At 37.3% G+C, this 24,489-nt stretch overlaps 1 protein-coding gene across 4 annotated transcripts in view; it reads left to right on the top strand.

The window, feature by feature from the left end:
• Positions 1–24,489, top strand: part of DYNC1I1 (dynein cytoplasmic 1 intermediate chain 1) — a 326,316-nt gene that overhangs the window by 27,920 nt on the left and 273,907 nt on the right. For 2 of the 4 annotated variants that reach the window (XM_004045789.5, XM_004045788.5), the window contains exons 2-4: positions 4,624–4,740; positions 10,343–10,457; positions 13,136–13,277. In XM_004045789.5, coding sequence (XP_004045837.2) covers positions 4,633–4,740; positions 10,343–10,457; positions 13,136–13,277 — 365 coding nt within the window. In that variant the 5' untranslated portion in view covers positions 4,624–4,632. The remainder of the gene's footprint in view (positions 1–4,623; positions 4,741–10,342; positions 10,458–13,135; positions 13,278–24,489) is intronic. The other 2 variants (XM_004045786.5, XM_004045785.5) reach the window with 1 other exon arrangement.

The raw sequence follows: 24,489 nt of genomic DNA, 5'->3' as shown, positions 1-24,489 counted from the left end.
AGATAAGATGTGTGAATTTGGCAATGAAGGTGGGTGACAGTGAGTGAGGAAGGGGAGATGCCACTGATGGAAAAAGAGTTCTGAATATGGGACTCTGCTCCGAGGATGCTGAGCAGGAGGTGCAAAAGTGCAACTGATTGCAGTGGATGGGGCTGGGGAGAGACTGAGCTGTGATTGCTCCTAAATCTGGGTAGAGTGAAGCCGAGAGTTGGCTGGTGTGTGGTGGAACATGTAGATGATCAGACAGGGAGCAGCCCTATACCCAGAGGTGGGTTTGATTTACCGACTTGATCCCTTGCCATTTGTAAATGAGAGAGCAGTTTTTTATGTGTATGAAGTAAATGAGCAATAATTAGCAGCAGGTAGCTTTGACTCTTATTTTCTTAGACTGAGCGCATCAGAATTGCCTTGGCAATAACCTGCATTAGCCACAGGAATCTCTATAACTCATGTCCCTCATGTTTTGCTCCTCGATTTGCTTTCTTTGATGTGCAGGGAGATTTAGTGGGTCAGACTAGCAAGCCCCCCAGGAAATCCTACGGAGTTCACTGCTGACACTGCATTTAATGCTACTATTTAAGCCATTTTACTATGTGTAAAGTCTTGTTCATTCACTATAATGTATACTTTCCAAACCCTTTATGAGGCATTCTCTTGAGATTCCTTATTCTCCTAGAGGTTGATGCTAAGCATCTGCTTTGGAATGGATCAAAAAATCAATAAATGGAAAGCCCTTTACAGTTGTGTCTTCTAACATTGTAACCTACTGCATTTAAAGACATATTATTTGGATCATCAGTACCTAATATAATCTTTTTTTTAAGTTCCCTCAATGTTTTTATTGTTTATTTTTAAAATATTGACTCTCCGGCTGGGAATTCCAACTTAAATGATGAACTTTGTAAGACATATTTATTATTTGCAAGAAAGCCTTTGCACTTTGAAGAAATTTTCTGAGAATACATTTTACTTCCCTTTTGTGATTGAAATTCTTTGCAAGAAAATCATAACAAATACAAGACTTTCTTATATTATGGTTTGCTCCTTAATAACCGTAAATATTGCTGAAGTTGCACGAGACAGTTTTGATGATTTGGAAAAAGGTAAATAAATATTGGGGAAAGGTCAAGTAAAAGCTGGGGAAATGTGGAGGAGGGGAAAACTCACATTTTCTAAGAAGATTCTCCTGGCTGCTTTCAGCTTAGAATGAAACAGCTATTGCTTTAACAGTGATTTTTCTGATCATACATTTCATTTTTGACTGCCAAAAAATTTCCAGCACACTAGTTAGATGGACCCTCATTGGTCAAGGGTGTTTATAACTTCTCAGATGACTTCTGAAATTCCTGCCAGGAATTTTACCCATTGGTGTTGAAAATTATTGGCAACCTATATTTCAGTGATAAACTTCACTTTTGTGAAGTTCTACGACTTCTCTTGGAAAGAAAAAGATCAGAAGATCTAACTTCATGGGTCTGTGTCCCTCCGTGTGGACCCTCAGTCAGACCTGGTGGAGCTACCTCCTGTGGACAGGGCATTTCCTCTCTGGCTGGCCCTCAGTCACGGCTCTGCTTGCTCAATTACTCCCTTGGCTCTGTTAAGACTTTGAATTGCATCTCCTGTTTCAACAGCCCTTTGTAGGGGGATGACTCCAAACTCTATTCCTCAAATTCAGTCCCCCATCCCACTTCTCCCCCAATCTGTAGTGTTGTATTTGTGCATTCTGCCCAGAAGTCCCACTGATACCCAAATTATGACATACATGCTGCAAGGTTTTTTCACCATTTTCCTATTTGCCTTTTCTTCCTAATTTCACTGCCATCCCCTTTGCTCTCTCAAAGTCAAATTGTTACTGGACCTTCCTTTTTTGCTTCCATATTTAAAGGCTACTAAGAGTTCCTTGGTCCCTCTTGGCTGTGCTCTCGCTAGTGCACATTCTCTACTTCTGTCTCCACATTCGCCTACCATCCCCGTACAGGTACAGTTGAATCAGAGAGAAGTTGGCATTAGTTTCCCAGCAGCTTGCCTTATTTCTAGTTTTTGCTCCAGTCTGTTATACAGGCAGGGACAAGAATAGGCTTAAGCAAATACCATTTTTATTTTGTCACTTTTCTTTTCAAAAATCTGCTATGATTTCCCATCACCCATTACACCAAATAGAACTCAATTTTCTGTTTTGTCCAGGCTTTCCAGGTTGCCTCAACATATCCATTCTTGTCAATTAAACTTTTTTTTTTTCTTTTTTAAAACAGTCTCACTCTGCCACCCAGGCTAGAGTGCAGTGCATGATTATAACTCATTGTAACCGTGAATTCTTGGCCTCAAGCTGTCCTCCTGCCTCAGCCTCCCAAAGCACTGGGGTTACAGGTATGAACCACCACACCTGGCCTCAACTTTCTGTTTCTTGAGTTGAATTTATCCACATCTCTTGCACTCAATCTGTCAGTTCCCTCTTTGACAGGTCTTCGCACATCCAAATATGCCCTTCTGTTGCTAGTTTCTGACCTCATTCAATACCCAGTCCCAATTTTACCTATTCCTCAATGCTTCCCCTGGCATACTCCACCAAACCTTGGTTAGCATTTTGCTCTGCATTCCTCTGAACTTGTACACTGGGTATCACAAACTTGTAGTAGGTCAGAGCACGGGCAAGCTTGAATTTAGGTTCTGCCATCTATTCGGTAGGCAGTCTCAGTTCTTGCTGAACCTCCTTTGTCTTAATTATGAAAAGGAATTAATGATAATAATGGTGTACTTGGATTGATATGATTACATGTGATAATGAATGTCAAAGGCCTGGCACTGAGTGACCAATAAGTCAAGATCTCAGAGAACATCTCCATCCACACTGCATGTCCACAAATTTGAGCTATACGCTCTTTGAAGGAGAGAATCTGGTTTTGCTTATCTTTGTATCCCTATTCATTATAAAGTGCCTAGCACAGATTAAATACAGCAAATATTTGTTGAAAAATGAAGAAACAGTGTGATCATGAATGGCACAGATTGGTTATTGCAATCATTCTGATTATTTCACAAATCTCCGCTGTCACACTGTGAGCAGAAATGTGTATAGTAGAAAAACAGTGTATTTCCCAACTTGTGTATTTGTCTGAAAGTGTGTCCTAGAGTGACTGCAGATTCATGATTACCTTCTGGGGACAATGATAAAAAAGTTGAGAATTTTTTGTTGTTCTGTATTCTTTGGTTTTTTTTTTTTTTTTTTGCCTTCCATTGCTCTGTCATCTACTTCAAGATACATTATATATTTATCCTAGTTGCATACAAATAGTATGTGAATGAATACTCATGACATTTATGGTTAGTCAATTTTTCCCCATTATTTTAGAAATTTGGGCGGGGGCAGCTCTTCATTTCTCAAGGTTTCCATTTTGTTAGTTTTCATTTGGGAGCACAAAAGACTCAAATATATAATCATTGGTAATTAGTAAGAGTCTTCTTCAAACTGATTTTATTTAAAAATGTTACTGGCACCATCACTACCAGCATCGTCATCATGATTAACATTAAAATTAAATCTTGTTTGGATAAATTTTCCCAAGAACTTGCCATGGTGTTATCTCCCGTTTCATGTGCTCACAAACACCCTTTGCTTTGGAAAGTGAAAGTGCCAGAATAAGCAATATTACATTCAGAATGCAAATGAAAGCTTTATAGAAATAGGGTTGTGTTGGAGATGAAATTAACTGTGACACTTCAGGAGTTTTACAGAGAAAGAAGATTAACATGTTCGGTCTTCAGCGGCTGTCTTCCCTGATGCAAATAATGTTAGGCAAAATGAAATCCCCATGCATCCGAGCTCAGTGGAGGAATGTTTATTGAGTCCATAGAAATTTGAGCAGGGCACATCTCTAAGGGTTTATGACAGTTGTTTTCTTTTCTCAGTGTGGGGATGAATTTTCCATTATCATCTAAATTAGAAGTCATGATGATGGTTCTTTTTTGATTCTCTTATTTATTTTTGTTTATTTGTTAAGAAACTTGTATAGAAAATGTGTTGCTTATCTGGAAGTTGTGATTCTTGCTTAGGCCAGATAATAACCTTGTATTTCTTCAGATATTTATGTATATATACCTAAAAGGGAAATATTTTATATCCTTAGACCAGATCTAACTTAATTTGTTTCTTTTTTTTTTTTTTTTTTTTTTTTTTTGAGACGGAGTCTTGCTTTTGTCGCCCAGGCTGGAGTGCAGTGGCGCGATCTTGGCTCACTGCAAGCTCCACCTCCCGGGTTCACGCCATTCTCCTGCCTCAGCCTCCCTATTAGCTGGGACTACAGGCGCCCACTACCACGCCCGGCTAATTTTTTGTATTTTTAGTAGAGACGGGGTTTCACCGTGTTAGCCAGGATGGTCTCGATCTCCTGACCTCGTGATCCGCCCGCCTCGGCCTCCCAAAGTGCTGGGATTACAGGCGTGAGCCACCGCGCCCGGCCTAATTTGTTTCTTTGATTCTTTCACATAGGCTAAATAATACAACCTCTTGTTGATCATCCAAAAGTCACATTGTTAAGTTGCATTTTCTTTCAAATGATTTTTGCAATGATATACAGAAAAGTTATTTATATATATGTTCACTTCTTTTTTTTCTCTTTCTCCAAGGAAACCAACATGTCTGACAAAAGTGACTTAAAAGCTGAGCTAGAGCGCAAAAAGCAGCGCTTAGCACAGATAAGAGAAGAGAAGAAACGGAAGGAAGAGGAGAGGAAAAAGAAAGAGGTAAATCCTGGGTGTTGGGGTGTTGTGGGGGAAAAAGGAAAATCACTTGATTCTGAGGGGCTGCTCAAATGGATAAATAGGACTCCCTAAAAGAATCCTTTTATGATATCTGAATAAAATGATTATCTCCCTATTCTGCATGGTAAAGTTGTTGCCCTCTGCTATGTGCTGGTCAGCCATCACCTAAATGGGGGATAACATTTGGTCCAGAGTCTCCAGAGGCCTGCAGACTCCAGGCTTATCACAGACTTGAAGAGAACTCTAAGGGTGTTCTCTGATCTTGTTATTGTTAGAAACTTCTTAACCTTTCTGTGCCTCAGTTTCCTATTTTTAATATGAGAACAATAATGCATTTATTTTGTGGGGTTGCACTTAGCAGTATCTAGAATATAGTTAGTATATTCTAACTATAAGTGTTAGTTTTAATAAAAGGGTTTTTTGAAAAATCTACCAGCAGGAACATTTTAGGAGAAAATTAGAAAACTATGCCAATGGATTTCTATTGTTTCCAAAATGGTATATATATTTTTTATGGTAAATGAGCATCTTAGGTTTGGTAAGGGGGAGGCTGTTCTTCTCTTAGAGAGAAGGTAGATAGGATAGTACAGTACAAAGAATTATTACATGTTAGATCTGGCTGAAATTTCAGAGACTTTCCATTGAGGCCTTTCTTTATGCCAACAAAGCAGCAGAGACCCAGAGGTGAAATGTAGCTTTTCTGCTTTCTAGACCTAGAATCTTGGATTCTATAATCCCAATCCAATGCCTTGTTGTCATATCATGTTTTCTTCCACTATGTGAATCAAACAAATAATTTATTTTTAATTCTCTAATTTGTTGTGGCAGTGTAGGAGTAGCCCACATCTTATACAAAAACCAGATACCAAAGATATTTTTGAATAGCTTTCTAAGAAGAAAACTTCGTGTGGTATGATATGCTTTTGTGTATAGAAACCAGAGCTGCTTCCCTATGCAGTTCTTCTGTAAGGAAAAAGAAAACTTATTTTGATGCCTTACAATCTAAATAAGTGTTGTTTCATACTACAAGGCTGAGAGACCAAGGTAATAGATTTACAACAATTATTATTTTCCAACAAAATAAAAGATGATTGCAGTTGCATTTTAGCCTTCTGGCATCTCTCATCTCTCCATACCATTACGTGTTGATTGATGTGATCATTTATTTGTCCTTGACATCACACATAATGTTTTTTCCCTTTGAGATCTTTGCTGTTACATACGCAGTCTTTGAGTGAAGTAGAGGTGAGAATTGACAAGGAATGGCTATTCATTTCCATGCAAAGTCAAAAAAAGCATTAAGTTATTATATTTCCTTTCCCTCAAATGTCAACACTTACTGTAGTTTTAAAGCACCTGCTATCCTTTACTAATAACCAGTTTCCTTTTAAACTGACATTCTAATATCCAACTTGAATGTCATAAAATTACCACTAAATGTGATGTGATATGGGAAATTTGGTTCCAAATTATGCTGTCTGCTTCATCTTTTTCATTTTACACATTTTGGGGAAATTACAGGCAAACTAGGCTGATGGAAGCAGTCTCCCCTTTTGATTCTACAACCAAGCACTTTTGCCTGGTGAGGATTTAGCTGGTTTCACAGCAAGAAGAGCCCTGGGAGGTTGGAGGCTGCAGGTAGTGGAGGGTGTGGAACACCTGGACTCTAGACATTCCTGGTTGCTGCCTCGTTCTGGAATTGACATCATATGAAGTTCTAGTTTCCTCATTTCTAAACTGACTTGGTGATTGAAGCTTGTGATAACTGAACTGTGCTCTACAGAGTCAGATGGCAATACAGAGTCCGAGTCTTCCATCCTCAAAGTTTCTGATTTGAGTGATCTGAAGCAGGGTCAGATTTTGGGATCCATTGGACCACATCATCTGTAGTGTCTCTCCTGGCTTGAAATCTTCTCCCTTCACACCCATCTCCCCTCAAAGAGGTATTTCCTTGATTCTGCCCATGCACTCTCTGCAACTGTGCTGACTTGGTTTGTTCTGAGCAGCCAAGGCTGTAAGACAGAAGACAGTAAACACAGTGATTATGCACAGGGGCTTGTGAGTTGAACATGGCTGGGAAGCCTGGATCTGCCCTTCACAGAATGGCCCTGAGTGGGTATGGGTCCTCTCTGAACCTGTTTCCTCTTCTGTAAAATGGAGAAAGGAATGATGTCTTCCTCACAGATTCAAGAGGATAATAGAAGATCCCAGAGCAGTAAAAGACAGCTGTCATTCTGCTTCTGAGATCAGCTATCAGAGTAGATGAATGGGGCTTCATAGAATGGTCACATACATTTTTAGGATCTCTGCTGGTGAGGCCATTTTATAAAAATGCCCCATTGTTGGAAGGGTCTTAAAATTCAAGGCCCCCAGTTTCATGGGATTGGAGCATTTTGTGGCTGAAAGGAATCTGGAAGTCATCTATTCTGATCCTTTCTCACATGGGGAAGCTGGGCTTCAGAGGTCTAAGCCTTAGAGCCAGGCCCCCTTTATCTCCAATCACATGAAGGAGTCTGGAGTTAAAAGGGGGCTACCTCTAAGGCTCATACAGCCAGTTTTCCAGATCAGAAACCTGAAGTCATCCTTTCACCTACAGCCAGTTTTCCAGATCAGAAACCTGAAGTCATCCTTTCACCACCCCCTACCCCAATTTGCAGTGATCATCAGGTCTGGACAGGCATAGCAGGACTCTCTTTTTGCCTCCATTTTTTTTCTCCCTAAAATCCACATTCCAGTCAGATGCAGCTGCTTACATATACCCTGATGGACTACATTCTTTCTTGACAGAGAGCTTAAGATGTTCTCTTTCCTCTGCTTTCACTGATCTCCTACTTCTTCCTATCATCCTTTGCCTGGCTGTTAACTTTACCTGGCTGTCCTTCACCTGGCTGTTAACTGCATGTCTTTCCGTTCTCATCTCAAATGTCACTTTCTCCAGAAAGCTGCCTCTGATACCTTTACCCATAACTAGGTTAGTTCTGCATCCTATCATTGACATTATCAAACCGTTTAGTACAAGATGTTATATTTTCCCCTTCACTTGTCTTTTTCTCTTAAGAGATTGCAAGCTTTCAAGGTCAGGGCTATATGCTTTTGTTGTTGTTGTTGTTGTTTGTTTTTTAATCATTGAGTCAATGTCAAATATATTGGACATATGGTAGGCATTCAAAAAGGAGTTATAGAATGAATGAATGAGTGAATAAATGAACATATAAACTAGTCAGGGCAGGTTTGAGAGGCACGTCCCAGACATCCTTTCCAAGCATCTGGTGTTCTATTCTGCAAATTTCTTTGGAAACTTCTGATCCTGAATCCATGGGATATCGACTGGCCACTGTCACTGACTCCCGAGTTTAAGATTTTCTAGTTTTGTGTTGTTTATAGAGAATCAGAAATAGCTTTAAATAGTCTTGATTTTTATGAACTTTCTTTAGGCTTATATTTTAAATAAAACAAATAAATTTAACATTAAAAAGAAAAGAAATGCTCTTTAATACTAAACTAAGTGCCCTTTTTTTTGCCATGAATATAAAAACTAGTGTGAATTAGGACCACCCAAGTTGATTATCTCCACAGAATTCAGAAAACTGTGTCCATATTGTATAAAATTACCACCCTTTGCTCTTTTGGATGTCAACTGCTTTCTTGGCTGTGATATTATGGATGAAATCTGATTTTAAAATAAATATAGTGGCCACCATTTAAGACACTGGCCCAATTTAATGAAAAATTGGCTTTAATGCAATGAGGTGAGCTCAGTGGGGGCCACTCTGAAGTTTCATTCTGTCCTTGGCTTCCTGCCGAATTGCTGCAAGGTAGAATGGCCAGGGGTTTCCTGGCCTGTCCTCACATGTTTCTCTAATAAATGTGGAAATGTCTTTAGGAAAGTGATTGACAATTCTCAGCTGACAAATTTTTCTTTCTTCGATTATCCTCTCTGGGTTTCAGCTGTGACTACTCTCCACAAACAGAAATATAACTTGCTGAGAAAGGCACCTTGAGGATTTTTAATTACTAATACTGCAAAATCACTCCTTGTTGAATCATTAAAACATAGTAGGATTCTGTAGTAGATACAGATCCTCAATCTGCAACATCTTTTTTCTCATCTTAGTTCTATCTTTGCCTCTGTTGTATACATAAACTTTGGGACTTGTTTCAGTAGTTTAAATGTTAAAATTGGAAAAGAACATGAACTTTGACATCTTCACTGATAAGAGATTAAACTGCCATTTCATAATTTTGGGTTATGCAGAGTGTCTGACTCTAAGACTCTTATAAGCCCTTATTGGCCTTCAAATGGTAGTTTTCCCTCTAATGACAGATAGACTTCAAAAATATGAGTGATTTAGCTCAAAGTTAATAATAACAGAATTGTTGAGCACAGAGACATATGCAAAGATGCACTTAGTTTATAATCAGTGTGTAGGTTACCCTCTGGGAGTAAGTCAAAAGTTGCATAAACTCTTTCTGCTTATAGATACTACAATGTAGCTAATGCTTCACTTGCTTTGAAATGTATTCTACATGCCCAAAGAAAGTAATGTACTTGTTAGCATACCCAGCTTTCCTTGGGGAAGAAGGTATGTCTCATAATGAAATGTTTTTTGACAGGCTTTAAGACAGCCTCACTTCTGTAAGCTTACAAAGCTTTGTTGTGAGGTAGTTACACATCAACGTGATGTTATCATGTTTCAGATGTGGGGCAAATAACTTATCTGAAGTAATAACTGTATTATGAAAGAGAGAAGAGACTTGGAATTTTTAAATTTCCCCTAGAATCCCACCACAGATCTTGTTTACCTGCATTTTAATTTGTCACTGATCTGTAAAAACACCAACTGGGCATAGGATCTGACATTAAGAGGCCAGTATGAAAAACATAATGTGTTTTTAGACAGAATTTGTGAAAGGAATTTCTTGTAAATGGTTTGTTTTACTATATTTTCTACATGATAATTTTCTTCTTCCAGTTAGTATATATAATGGAATCCTGTAAAAATTAGAATAAAGTACCAAGACATATCAATATTGATCACATGCCTTAATGCAGATTTTAGCCCAGTTTATTTTAAACCATGGCAAACTTGTCTTAGCAATACAAATAGTGTGTTTTATAGTTAAAAATTTTCATAAATAGTTTTACTTTTCAGCAAGATCCCAACAATACCTGGTTTGCACAATCCCAAACATGGGGCCTGAATATTACAAACACACAGTCATCAATAACTGATATCCCAGAAGGGACAAGGAAGTCTAAAAAAACAGACAGAGTTTTTTTTTATATTATATCCCCAGCCAGAAATACTTTGCCTTGATGTTTTCTCTTCCAAAACCTGTGAGAGAAACTTTCATCCCATGTGATAGAAGCAGGAAAAAGCCTTCAACCAAAAGAGAAAGTACTGGGCCAGTAATTATTAAATGGGGCAATTATGGTGTTTATTCATCCTTTATACATGTGATTATATCTATTTAGGGCTTTCGCCTTGTCTTCACTGCCATGCATTTATCATTTTTAGTTTCAGCCAGGAAAAGCATACATTTAGTTATGTTATTAACTTTTCTTACTGACGTCTACTTCTAGGCTGATATGCAGCAGAAGAAAGAACCCGTTCAGGACGACTCTGATCTGGATCGCAAACGACGAGAGACAGAGGCTTTGCTGCAAAGCATTGGTATCTCACCGGAGCCACCTCTAGGTACTTAAAAGTGCTTCCTGTTACTATTTCTCAAAATCAGCTTGCGTGGGATATACCATGTCCAGTGTTTACTATTCTTTTAAGTCTTTAGTTTTTTTTAATGTTTATTTTTAAAGACATTCTGTGGCTTATGGTTCAAGTTGCATGTGTTTTTGGAATTGAGGGGGCTGGAAGGAGATGGGAGGAAAGGTTGTAGAATTGTCAGTAGTTTGGGGCTTACTGACTGATTAGATGGTCAACCTTCTCCACCGTGTTACTAGTAGATTATTTTATACTTGTTAAATGAGTTGCCACTTGGTAAATATAAGAAATCTTGGAATGTCTTATTAAATTGTTCCTCATTTTCATTGCTGAATTCCAGTGTCTCTTTGCCAATCTAAATACTGTGGATCTGGTTATGAATTTCATAACTACCACAGGCATAGAGTTAGTCTATGATGAAAATAGAAGGCGCAGTGAGAATTTGAAGGAAAACAAAATGGTGGCAGATTAGCAGCCGATTAACAAGTTTAAATTAATTTGACTTTATTGTATTTTGATTTGATTACTAATTGGCATTTTCACTGCAATACTCCTCCTCTAATTCGTTCATTCCTAGTTGATTGTCCGTGACCTCATTTTATCACTAAAGCTTGGATATTGAATTATTGGTTTTCTTTGTGTTGAAGGTAACTTGTGCATATTTTGCTTATTCTGTCACTTACCTATATATCTCTCATGTAATAGTTTTATTTTTCTTTTATCCTTTTGTTTTCCATACATTTAAGATTAATCCTAGGGTGTCTATAAAACTACATTATATCCAATATAGTTAAAAACCCTTTTGGAAGAATACATAAAAATAAATACAGTATTCAGATCTTTTGTTTAGAATACTTTCGTCTGAAGTTAATTCCATAATTTACTTTTATATTAAAATAAATTATCATTTATTTCCATAGTTAAACTAAGAATATAAATTATCCCATGTAGAACAAAATGGCAAATGTTTATATCAATGTGAATAAGAAAAAGAACAATATATAATAAGCTTACAAATTATTAAGTATTGCTGGATGTAATTTAATACACACAAAACTAAAACACTATGAAAAAGCATTTTATACTCAATCTCAATTTGTAATAGGTAAAATAGTATGTTCAACAATGCTATAATAAGCCCCAATAAGATTAGATTCTTTTGTTTAATTTCTTCATGTTGTGGAAGATGTAACCTAGGGGACGTTATATTTGACTGATGGACCTTCTTTTCTACTTAGGAGCTGATACACATTTTTTTCTACTTAGTTGACATCTGATATGAGTTAGACACATTGCAATCAATTATATTTGTGCCTCAAAATAGCTTTTGAAATTATGTTGCAATGTGAACACTGGTTAAACACAATAATAGTATGTCCTAGTCTCCCCTACCCTACCTAAAGCCAGTAATTAAACTTTAAGAACAAAACAGATTAACATCTCTAAACCATGACCAACTTTTGAAGTATCCTTGCATTACTGCCAAGGGACTCTGGCAAGGGCCCCGTTTTCATTTTTCAGCCATCTCTCCGACTTACCCTCTGAGTAAGCTCAGAGGGTAAGTAATCAGTGAATTAATTGTGGGACCACATGAAAATTCCTAGCTTCTCAACAGATCTGCCATTGTGTTATAGGATTTGGGTAAAACAGTTAAGCCCTTTACCCTATTAAGTAAATAAAAGGAAATTGCACATGATTGAAACCAAATGGGAATCTACATTTACGTACTGACGTTTCTTTCTATCCATATGGCTTCTCTGGCATATGTGATATTGAGAACCCGTTGAATTGCCTGGCCTGGAGCCATCTTGGCTATTTGGTGCAGCTTCTATCTGAAGGACATTTGGCTTGTATCTGAAGGAAGGGGAAAAAATTGCATTGGCTTTAGCTTTTTTCTTTTATTATGCCTGCTCTCAGATTTTCAGCTTGTGCTGACCTTGATCTTTGAACTTGTCTCCTGTCTTCAGAGTGGCAGCTTACTTCTGTGCACATGGCAGTGTCTTCTAGAGCTGCTGGAGGCAAGGCAAAACAAGTCCCAAAGACAGTAAACAGTACAGTGGGATGCAACTATTAATTAAATGTAAAAATAAAGCAGCCTGGCATTTTTCTTTGTTTTGAAAGAGACTTTTTAATTACCAGGTTCAACATTTACCCTTTCTCTATCTGTCACTTAGGCTCTCATGGCAAACAGCTTATATTCCACAGAGTACATTTCTCTCTAAATGCAGACATACAACAGATTTTTCTGTCCTAGACCATTTAAAATTATTCAGAATCACTTATTTAATAACCTTTTAAAGTTTTATAGACACCCTGTTTTATTTTTAACAGGTCACATCTATACTAACAAAATAATGTGAAGAATCAAAATTATCTGGATGGTTCATGTTGGAGAGATATTTGACTTGAATTATCTGGATAGCTATTTTGATTCTTCATTTTACTTTGTTAGGGTGGACATGGCCTCAGAATCCCTAGGTTAATTCTGTCTAAATCATTTCAAATTTTAATTTCCAAAATACAAGAAATTCACTGGACTTTTTTCCTTTTCTTTCCTTTTTTTTTTTTTCTTTATCCCATCTCAATGTCTCCTGGCCATACAACCACTTTAATTTGGGCCCATTTGTTTTGATTTGTCTGACACTGCTCTTCACCAGTGCAGCCGCTGCATTTTTTAACATGGGATACCTGTTATTTTCATTATTTAGTCCCAACCCCTATGTCTCCCTCCTCGAAATCAGTGAGCACTCCCAGTGAAGCTGGAAGCCAAGACTCAGGCGATCTGGGGCCATTAACAAGGTAAGAATTGTCCCTTTAAAAGGCCATGATGGGTGTCAATTAAAAAAAAAATAGCAACAACACCACCGTTAGAATACTGTGAAATGTGCATGTATCTGCATGTGTACTTGGACATTTTATGTTTAAATTTATGGTGGCTTGCTATTTTTAGTGGAATAGCAATGATCTTGAACACTAGAAATGATCAACATATATCATCCTTCTTTGAGTGGGCTAATTTAGCACCATGTGTCTTGCTTAACAAACACACACATATCCATTAGCTCAGGCTTAAAAAAGGCAGGGAGAAGCCTTTTCATTATTTAGTAGATAATTGAATATATATCCAGCTTCTTATTATCCTACTTTGGTTTTGGTTTCCATGAAAGTCTTTGTGAATAGAATATTGAGATGTTCTAATTCTAAATTTAATTTTTCAAGTGTGTTATTTGCTTAGTAAAGTTGACTAATTTGAAAACTCAGTCACCTAAGTATTTTTATTGTATTATTATTGGTAGTAGTAGTATCAGGATTGGCTGCTTCTGTTTAGTGAGTTCATTGCCAAATTTGTATTACACTATGTAGACTCACAGATTATGTAACTTCTGAAAGTAGATATAGACATTCTGTAATTTAATCACTTAAGAGGTATCCAAAAGGTAAAGATGTAAAAAGAAGAAAGGAGAAGTTTCATAAATGTAGATGGAGTCATGGTAAATCTCCGAATCCAGCTGTCCTCACCAGTGTTCCCACATGCCGGGGTCCACAGGCAGGAATTTATGTCAGTATGGCAACTACACCCAATTCTTAAAGGCCAGATGGCCACCTCATAGCTCAAGCTGGTTGAGCTCACATGGGATGATGGACCCAATTTTTCCGCATTTTCCAGTTTTTCTTGAGAAGCTACAAATTCAGATATTCAGGTGATAATCTCCTGAATGTTAAATGTTAATGACTTTTGTTCCAAGTAGTTATGGGCCAGATTTGGCCTGTGGCAATTTATGAACTCTAGCTTTGACTCTCAATTTAAAAAAATCATAAAATGCTTTAATCAAGTTTTAAATAAAAGAAGAAACAATCATCTACAGCACTGCTGTTCTAAGAAGTCAGCCTTTTGGCTTGTCTATGTACCTTTCCAGTCCTTGTCTGTGTGCATTTCTTGCCTCCGTATGTATTACTGGGGCAAAGATATAAAATTTTGCATTTTTCTCTTTTCACCTAAGGCATTAGCATAAGCATTTTCTTCTGAAAGTGTACTATTTCCACACAGGCATAGTTAATTTGGTAGCTGAAGATCTGGACATGAAGATAATCTAGCGTTGATCTGAGCTGTAGGGTTTTTTTGCTTTTGAAACCAACATGTAAGACTGGAATTATGTTGTCTATTTCTGCCTGTTGGTGTCCTTCAGACTTGAATATTTTGTTTTCATAGGCCCTTTGGAAACCAGTGGACACTGCTTTCAATTAAAAAAAAAAGTAGAGGTTTTTGAGGGCATAAAGCTGGTTTATTTTAGCAAATCGCTTTTGTGATTTGGGGCAGCACATGTCTTCTCTCATCTTTTGCTTTGAACACTTCAAAAGGTCTTTGGCGGGAGGAAGTAATAGCAACACAGTTGTGTAAGATCTAACATTTATTCAAGAGCGGGCACAATATAATCACATTTCTTGGGGGGGGGGAGTCCATTGGCCTATCATTAAGTTAATGTATTTGACCATTTCTGTACCATGATGGTGCGTGTCATTACTGCTTAGCTTCAAGGGTGCAGTTGGCAGCATTCAATTCTACTACTGACTTCATAGTTGAGGAGCCCTTTGGAAAACTTTCTAAAGAAAGCTGACCTATGCTGTTAGTACTCTGGGAACAACAGCAATTATTTCTTCTCAGAGAATATTACTCTTTATTTCTTTCTCCTTCTTAAGTGATTTTTTTTAACTTTATGAATCACTTTGGAAGAGGTGCAGCTTACTCCTACCCAACACAATAGTACCTTCAATTCTTTATAGGAAAGTTCTTGCAAGACTGAGTAACTAGAAGTCAATTAGTAAACCTCCTGCAAAGTGCAGGTTTCATAGAAATGCAAGAAAATTTGCATTGAAAAATGCTAGTTTTCAGAAAAACTGAGCACAAAGTTTGCTTGAGGAGAACACATTAAGAATGCCTTAGTAAATTCTGCCCTTGTTTTGAACTTAGGAAAATTCCACACAAATTTATGTTTTTTTCTTTAATAAAATAAATATGAGGTTAAATTGCAGGAGAATGTTATATTTCAGTTTTTTAAAATTCCACTTTGAATGTCTTTTTATGTAGAAGACACATCTTTGAAAACAATTTATATTAACTTTAGCACTTCATAAAACAGAAGACTGGGAAAAGAGTTCAGTTATTCTTAAGAATATAACTCTATGCTCATAAATTTGCCTATTTATGTGGAATTTGAACTCTTCAAAAAATGGAAAATCTTTCAGAAGATAACAAGAATTAAATTAACACATCTGGCCATAGCTAAAGGCACATATAAATTATCTCATTCATTTGCCAAAATTTCAAACCAAAGCTAAAATTTTCTTTAGAAAGCCAAAATTAGCAAACATTTCTTATAATCTTTGTAACTAGTTAATCTGCAAATTGGCATACTCAATGTACTTTATTATAGAGAAGAAGTAAAAATAGTGCTTTAACAAAAATCCCTCTTATTGATTTTTTTTTTTTTTTTTTAATTTTAAAGAGACCGTCTTGCTCCATTGCCCAGGCTGGAGTACAGTGGTGCAATTATAGCTCACTGCAACCTCAAACTCCTGGGCTCAAGCAATCCTCCTGCCTTGGCCTCCTGAGTAGCTGGGACTACAGCCATGCGCCACCATGCACAGCTAATTTTTATTTTTACTTTTTGTAGAGATGGAGTCTCACTATGTTGTCCAGGCTGGTCTGGAACTCCTGGCCTTAAGCAATCCTTTTGCCTTGGCCTCCCAAAGTGCTGGGATTATAGGCGTGAGCCACTGCACTCAGCCACCTCTTACTGATTTTTAAGAGCAGTTGAGAAAATTTTAAAAAATGGGTAGAGAGTAGAAATATGTAAGTTTTCAGTTATACTAATGATTTAATTTTTTAAATTTCACTTAAAGTGTCACCATTTGTTTTGCAATTTATGCTTCCATCGTTATATCCCATTTCTCATTTACAACTTATATTTTTGGTTTTATCTTCTTTCTCCTGATCGGTTTTGGTAGAATCAATTAATCATTGCTCAGTTAATTATACTGGCAAGCAACACGCTCTTGGATTTTAAGAGCTTGTTGAAAAGGTTAGTTTGAAGGGTTAGTTTTACTTATAAACATAAATGAAAAAAATCTTTGATATACTGTATGCAACTGGAATCCAACATATTAAGAGGATACTATGCTATGGTTAATTAGTATTGTTTCAAAAATGCAAGGTTATTTTAGTATAGGAAAATGTCTTACCATATAATTTAGCATACAAAAAGGTCAAAGAAGGAAAAATAATCATTGCAATATGTACTTAAATTATACTTAAGACATTTAAACACTTATTCCTATATTTTAAAATGTAGCAAACTAGGAATAGAAAATATTTTCTCAATATGGTAAAGAATATTTATCTGAAACAGCTTATGCTTTTTATACATAAGAGTGAAGCATTAGCACTTTATAGCCCTGAAGAATGGCTTTTGTTTAGTTGAACATGTCTCTCATCCTCAGAAAGTGGTGAATTCCTTGAAAGTAGGGACTAAGTGATACTCATGTGGTAGGTATTTGATAAATGTTTGCTGAGTGAGGTGTGGTAGCTCAGAACTGTAATACCAGCTACTTGGGAGGCTGAGGCAGGAGGATTGTTTGAGGCTAGGAGTTCAAGACCAGCCTGGGCAACATAGCATCCAAGATTTAAAAAAAAAAAGTTTGTAGAATGAACTATATAATTCTGCTTTTTACCAATGAGGACCCTGAGATGCTCAGAGAGAATAAGTAATTTTCTCAAGTTCATACAGAGTGTTGTTTTGCTACAGTGCTAGGTTTTTACTTAGGCAGGTTGATTCAAGTTTCCACAACGTATATCTCTACGCTACATAATCTCTAACAGTAGTTGATATGAGTGATACACAACCTACCCCATAAGGTTATTGTGAGGATTATACAAAGTAATGCTCTATAAAGTACTCAGAAAGGAGTCTGGTGTATACTAACTATATGTGAGTTTTAGCAATTATTATAATTTTTTCATATTTTAATTTAGCCATTTTTCCGATGGGAAAAAATCTTTTTAGATCCTCTCATAGAACATGTTGGTGTCATTTTCAATTTTAGTAAGCATTGCCTGTATCTTTATCCACGTAATTACATAAAATTATTAAACATGAGAAGGCAAAGGACAGATTGTAATCCATGCCCCTACAGACCACATTCTGGGTTGCCCACTCCTTACTCACTAACCTTCAGATAGCAACCAGAAGTGAATCGATCTAAGTGAAAATCATTCAGCCAACATTTATTCTTCTCATTCACATGGATGGCTCACAAGGGACTTTGCACTAGGACTTTTCTCATGTTTAGTTGTAATTCCTTAGGGTTCGCAGTGACAGAGCTGAACTAGAAGGTGTACTGGCCTGCAAAAATATAGGAAAGTGTATTGACTTCATAAAGTTCAGCTGGACACCACAGTGTAGGCTACAACCTGTCCCAAATGGAAGGAAATGTTGAAAATGTTTTCAAAGTTAAAACATCTCTCAACATGATAACATACTGTGCAATCTCCTGTCACAATAATAACACCCATTGCATAACATCCTTAACAAAATAGTCCGAAGGGGAGATTTCTGATGTTTGTCTTTGGTGAGAAGTGTCGTGGAGGGTAGTAATAGAATTAAGTTTTGTCTTTTTTTTTTTTTTTTGACCATCTTTGGTCTTAACACCATCATTAAGTTCTACTTTCCAATCAATCAAGACATTTAAGCCCTCCTCCAGCATTTTATTTTTAAAATCTTTTTTTTTTTTAAAGACAAAGTCTCTCTGTCACCCAGGCAGCAGTGGTGGCACAATCTTAGCTCACTGAAGCCTCGAATTCCTGGGATCAAGCTATTCTCCCACTTCAGCTTCCTGCATAGCTAGGAGTACAGTTGCATACCACCACACCCAGCTGATTTAAATTTTTTTTTTTTTTTTTTTTTTTTTTTGGAGTGACGAAGCATTGCTATATTCCCCAGGCTGGTCTTGAACTTCTGGCCTCAAATGATTCTCCTCCCTCTTCATCCCAAAGTGGTGGGATCCTCCTACCTCTCCCTCCCAAAGTGCTGAGATTACAGGCAGGACCCATTGTGCCCAGCCTAAAAATCTCTTACTATTATAGAAAGAACACCTGTGCATTTTATACAACTAGAAAATATAAATGAGCAAAAATAACAAAATAAAAACATCATGTTTCCACCACCAGAGATCAGCACTCTTAGCACCTTAGTGCTTATTCTTTTATATTATATGTATGTCATCATATATAATGATAAATGACATCTTACTGTGAAAACTGTTGAACCTGCTTTTTCAATCAAGTGTATTTTTATATTTCAATGTATTTTCACCTTATCTAGTATCTACACTATCTTCAAATTTCCCCAATTGGCCCCAATAAAATCCTGTAGTATTTAAAACTGATGCCTGTGCTCACAATTAGCAGCATTTCTTAACCCAAAACCCTAATATTCATAGATTGTTCTCTAGGGAGGTGAGGCCCCTCCCAAGGGTACCGCAAATGCAGCAGGTGGAGAAATGTCTTCTGAAGCACATCACAGGAGAATGATGGTACAAAGGGAATGGATTAAAAGTCTCTTAGGCTTTCAGCTTCATGTGAATTTCAGATTAGAATTCAGGGACAAAGGGACAGATTTCTTCAATGTTCTCTCTTCAGCTTGGATACTGGGCCTCCATATAGTTACTATTCAGTTTCTTATTGACAGAAAGCTTTGGTTAAATTTAGATACTTGTTTTTGGGCTACAGTAATTCGTTGTGGGCAACTTGTCCTGTCTGCATGTAGTTACTACTTTTTTTTTTAGTGACTTCAGGAAAGAAAAATGTGTTCTGGGGCCACATGGACATAATACTCAAAGGAAATCCTTAGGACCTTCACCTTTATCCACAGTCAGATTCTGCAGGATTCTTTGGAACTACGTAGGCCTCAAAGGACTTGACCCATTTGGGTGAAAGCATCATCATCTTCTAAGATGCTCTGATAAATCAGAGGCTAAAGGGAAGGCATAAAGGAAGTATTAGTAAAGGTGAAAAGTGTAATAAATAATACAAGATTATGGGAGAAATTTAATAAGACTATTAAAATTTTGCTTATACAAAAAAATTTTAAAGTATCACTATATAAAGAGAGATTGACAGGATGCTACCAGCCAATTCGACTTTGGGGAGACTGAAGTCGCTAATTCAAGGTTGGTTAAAAGTCAGTCTCTTTGTAAATTAAAATAAGATTTACACTATAGGATTTTCTCTTCATGCAGCACAATAAGTTCAAAATTTTTAATGTCATTGTCTTCAGGCAAAGTGTGCTCTATGTACCCATGTGGTTATAGTAACACAGTAAGCATCTATTTTAGGAAGGGGTAGCTGAGCTTTCTTCTAGAGAAACTGCTTGCTTGACAGCAGGACTTCTGTGTAAGATTTTGGGAAAACATGCTCTTGTTCTATGATGGGAAGTCCTACATTTCTTATTGAATCCAGCTCAGATGGACTTCCCATGTGGCTTAGTGTGGCTCGCTCTGGAGCTCCATATTAGGGCTCAGGTGTTAGCCAACAGATGGAAAATTCTCCCACCATAAATTAAGAAAAATGCTTTTTAAAAAGAGCCTGATATAAGTATGTATTTCACTGTTCCACTTTTGTTTCTGACATCAGAAAATCTTTATCATCATTGCCAGTCCTAAGTAAGGAAAAAATTGAGGCCAGGAAGTAAAACATTAACTCATTATTTGAATACCATCCTTTCTTAATTAACATCACTTTAATGAATGTGACAGATGAGTGATATGATGGATTTTTAAATGTCCTTATTATTTCATGTATTACTTTTGGAAACGGCATTTTAAAAATTAGATATTTAGCGATGGCATTGACTAGATATTTTCTGTTTGGCACTATGCTTACATAATCCCAAACTGTTTGCACTGGCTGATTAATCACTAGTGATTTGTTTGACAGAGAAGACATGTGGAACAAGAGCTCAGAGAAACTGTGGGACTCAGGAAATCTCTGTATTCTGTCCTTGAGCTCTCTCTCCATCTTAGAGAGAAAAGGAAGAACATGAAAATTTGAGTTCCAGTGCAGTTGCTTCAGGGACTAATTAAAGTTACTAAGTTCATTTGGTAGAGAAGATGGCTGGACCGCTTTTGTTTTTCACAACAAATCAGCAATATGTTGAGCATTTTAAAAATAATAATATTCATAGAGACAGGGTCTCGTTATGTTACCGAGGCTGGTCTTGAACTCCTGGTCTCAAGTGATCCTCCTGCCTCGGCCTCCCAAAGCTCTGGGATTACCGGCATGGGCCATCATGTCCAGCCAGTGGTCAGCATTTTTATTAGATAAGATATGCTTTCCTTCTTCAGTATGGAAGTGAGTCTGAAAACTCTCCTGCGGCCATGTAGTGACGTCACGCTGAGTAAGACTGAGTTTTCCATAAATGCTTTGATGGATATTAAGGGAGTTAGGGAGACATGCCCTGATTTATTATTTCATTTTTTAATAAAAACATAAAAACTGTTTCTTTTGGAATCAACTTGCCCTCACACGTCACACCCATCTACAGAAAAGCCAGGTAAAGAATATTCATTTGTTTGTTCATTCATCAAGTCATTCAGTAAACAATTGAGAATTTATTGTCTATCAGATACTATACTAGACTTTCAAGGAATATAAATATTCTTCTTCCTTCTAAAGAACAAGTAAATTGACACATTTAATTTGAATCTAAGGAAATGTTGCTGTGTAGTTACAGCTCTCAAATATGCATACTCAGAGAAGAGCTCAATGGTAATGAGGACTTTGGGGTTATTTTGCAGAAGATATATGGACGTCTATGTGATTGCCTGGGGTTAGAGTAGAAAGGTGAGAGGAGAAGATAGAATCCTGGTTGGAGAATGCCTGTCTTTATTGGAATGGAAAGAGCAAGCGTACTGCCAAAAACACAGTGAGAGAGGGAGGAAAAGAAATAAGATTTTCAGGGCCAAGAAAACTAAAAGAAAGACTATGCCAAGAAGGAGCCAATAGTGACCAAAATCAGAGACAGCAAAGATAAGGAACAAGAACCGACCATGGGATTTGATGATTTGGAGGTGGTTGTCGTCATCATTATAATCATCATTATCATTTTTTGTTATTATTATTATTATTATTGACGCTGTTTTATTTTCATAGGCTGAGGTCCTGGGAGCAAAACTAGTCTAGGAGTAATTCTATTTTTTATGTTCCTGCCACATACTGGCATATTACTTCCCAAAGAACTTTGCTAATTTAAATGCTACCAACAGTGTATGAGACTGCCTTAGCCACATTGAGTGTTAGCATTATAAATGAGAAATTTGTTAACTGCTGCCTTCCAAATATTTATTGAACATCTCTTTCTTATAGCCAAAGACTAGAAAAGGTAAGAACAAAAACACTCTTTAGGAAATAATTCTAAGGTTTTCTGCTCTGAGGTCTAATAAGATGGAAAGAAGAATGGAAACCACCAACTTGTTGTTGGTAAAAGCTGAATGGGAAGCAATTGACCACTCATCAGAGTGCAAGGTATATGCAACACAGACATTATGTCTTTCACTCCTAAGTTGCACTTTCAACAGATGGCCAAGGATTTTTTAAAATTTTCACTTCTTTCTGTCTCATAAACTGAAACTGAGCAAATAAAATTGAGCCAATGAAAGGGGAATTTTATAAGAAATTAAAAAGTAATGAATTGGTACAAGATTTAAAATATGAAATGAAATTCTGCTTGTCTCTTAGTTGGTTACGGCTAGTTTGAAGAATTTTGATGTTTGCCTATTCTTTTTTAAAAATATTGAAAAACAAATTGACCCACAAATTATAAATTAACTACTACATGGTAGGCATTTTTGTATAAGGTGCCAGAGGCTACAATGTTTTTGATATGTTCAAGGTTAAATAAGTGAGTATTTTCCATGTTGGGAAGCTTCTGTATTTTGAAATGAAGTTAGGAAATGTGACCTTAATTGGCATGTCCAAAACAGCCAATCCAACCCTGGGACCATAGAACCGTAACAGTGCCCGTTGGTCCAGAGTAGGTACAGAATTATTGGGTTATTTAGCTTCTGAACACATAACAGGGCTCCTATGAAACAGAGATCAGAGATCCCACCTAGACAGAACCTCAGAAAGTTAGCCTAAGAAATCAATTGAAACTAATCAGAGCAGCCAAATGCAACTCATAAAAATAAGCAAACAAACAACACCAGGATGGTTCCCCAGCGGGGAATACTGACGGAAATTTAATTGACATAGTTAAAGAAAGATTGTATCAAACAACAAGGGCTAGGTTGGTCATCCCAGGAATTCCAGAAAGGGGAGACTTGGGTAGCAGTGAGAATGATGTCTGGTCTTGGGGAAAGATAAGGTCATGGTGGGGGAGGGCAGGGGAAGCTGTCGTAGTTAAACATTCAGCATCACCTGCTCTAGTCCCAAAGATACTGCTGGACATCTGGCTTCCCAGGAAGCTGGGCTTCAAGGAGAGAAGACTTTGTTAGGCTTATATATTTGTCTGCCTGGTTATTATTGTTCTCACAACAAATTGCTAAGTTGGCATCTAAAATATAGCAGTCTTATAAGACCTAGTGGACTAACTCAGCCACCTAAGTCCAATAAACTAAGCACTGAGGAAAATGAATTTAGGCCCAAATCCTATCCCCTCCTCCAAGACCAGGTCAAATGGAATCTCTAATCTTTTCAGTGGAATTGTGTCTCCCTGCTGTGACTTCCAAAGGATGATGAAACTGCAGTCCAATGCCTGGCTGGCTGGCACGGAGCAAACACTAAGTGAAGGGAAATTATAACAATCACCATCCTTAATCTGTCTTTCCTATGGCATTTGTTAATATTTTCAGCTCATATTTATTCAAACTTTAAACTGTGCCAGTCTCTGAGCAAGTGATGAGAGCTACTTTCTTCCTTGTAGATGTTATCGGTATATTATTAGGCATAAATATTCATATGTCTCATTTCTTTTACCAAAATGTAAAAGTCTTAAGTGCAAGTTCCATGTCCCTCAGCATACATGTGGTACTGCCGGGTAGGGGAAGCTGTCATAGTTAAACAGTCAGCATCACCTACTCTAGTCCCAAAGATACTGCTGGACATCTGGCTTCCCAGGAAGCTGGGCTTCAAGGAGAGAAGACTTTGTCAGGTTTACATATTTGTCTGCCTGGTTATTATTGTTCTCACAACAAATTGTTAAGTTGGCATCTAAAATATAGCAGTCTTATAAGACCTAGTGGACTAACTCAGCCACCTAAGTCCAATAAACTAAGCACTGCGGAAAATGAATTTAGGCCCAAATCCTACCCCTCCTCCAAGACCAGGTCAAATGGAATATGGCAAGTTTTACTTTCAGATTTGTTCTACTAAACTATATATATATATGTTTTGGGTTTTTTTTTTTTTTGAGGCAGGGTCTTACTGTCACCCAGGCTGGAGTGCAGTGGCATGATCTCAGCTCACTGCAACCTCCAGTTCCCAGGCTCAAGCTGTCCTCCCACCTCAGCCTCCTGAGTAGCTGCGACCACAGGCGAGAACCACCATACCCGGCTAATTTCTGTATTTTTTTGTAGATGCAGAGTTTCGTCGTGTCACCCAGGCTGGTCTTGGAACCCCTGGGCTTCAGCAATCTGCCTGCCTTGGCCTTCCAAAGTGCTGGGCTTACAGGCATGAGTTACCGTGCCAGGCCTATTTATATAGGTTTTATCTCCTCATAAGATCTGTAGGTTCCTTGAACATTTTTTCAACCCTCTGTTACAGTATTTTGTATTTTAGGTTCTTAATAGATGGTTTTTGAATAAGTAAATGAATGTTCTTATCAAAATCTTCTCTCCTCTGCATGCATTGATTGAGCCATGCCAGAAATGACTAAAAAATAGAACTAATTATTATAGTAAACAGGGTGATTTCTATATCACCATCATTTTATTTTCAGAGATACAATTACTTGATAAA

Source organism: Gorilla gorilla, chromosome 6 (genome assembly GCF_029281585.2).
Source record: "Gorilla gorilla gorilla isolate KB3781 chromosome 6, NHGRI_mGorGor1-v2.1_pri, whole genome shotgun sequence".
In the NCBI taxonomy this organism is placed as follows: Eukaryota; Metazoa; Chordata; class Mammalia; order Primates; family Hominidae; genus Gorilla; species Gorilla gorilla.
Note: the sequence above shows the minus strand (reverse complement) of the source record. Positions and strands in the feature narration are given on the sequence as shown.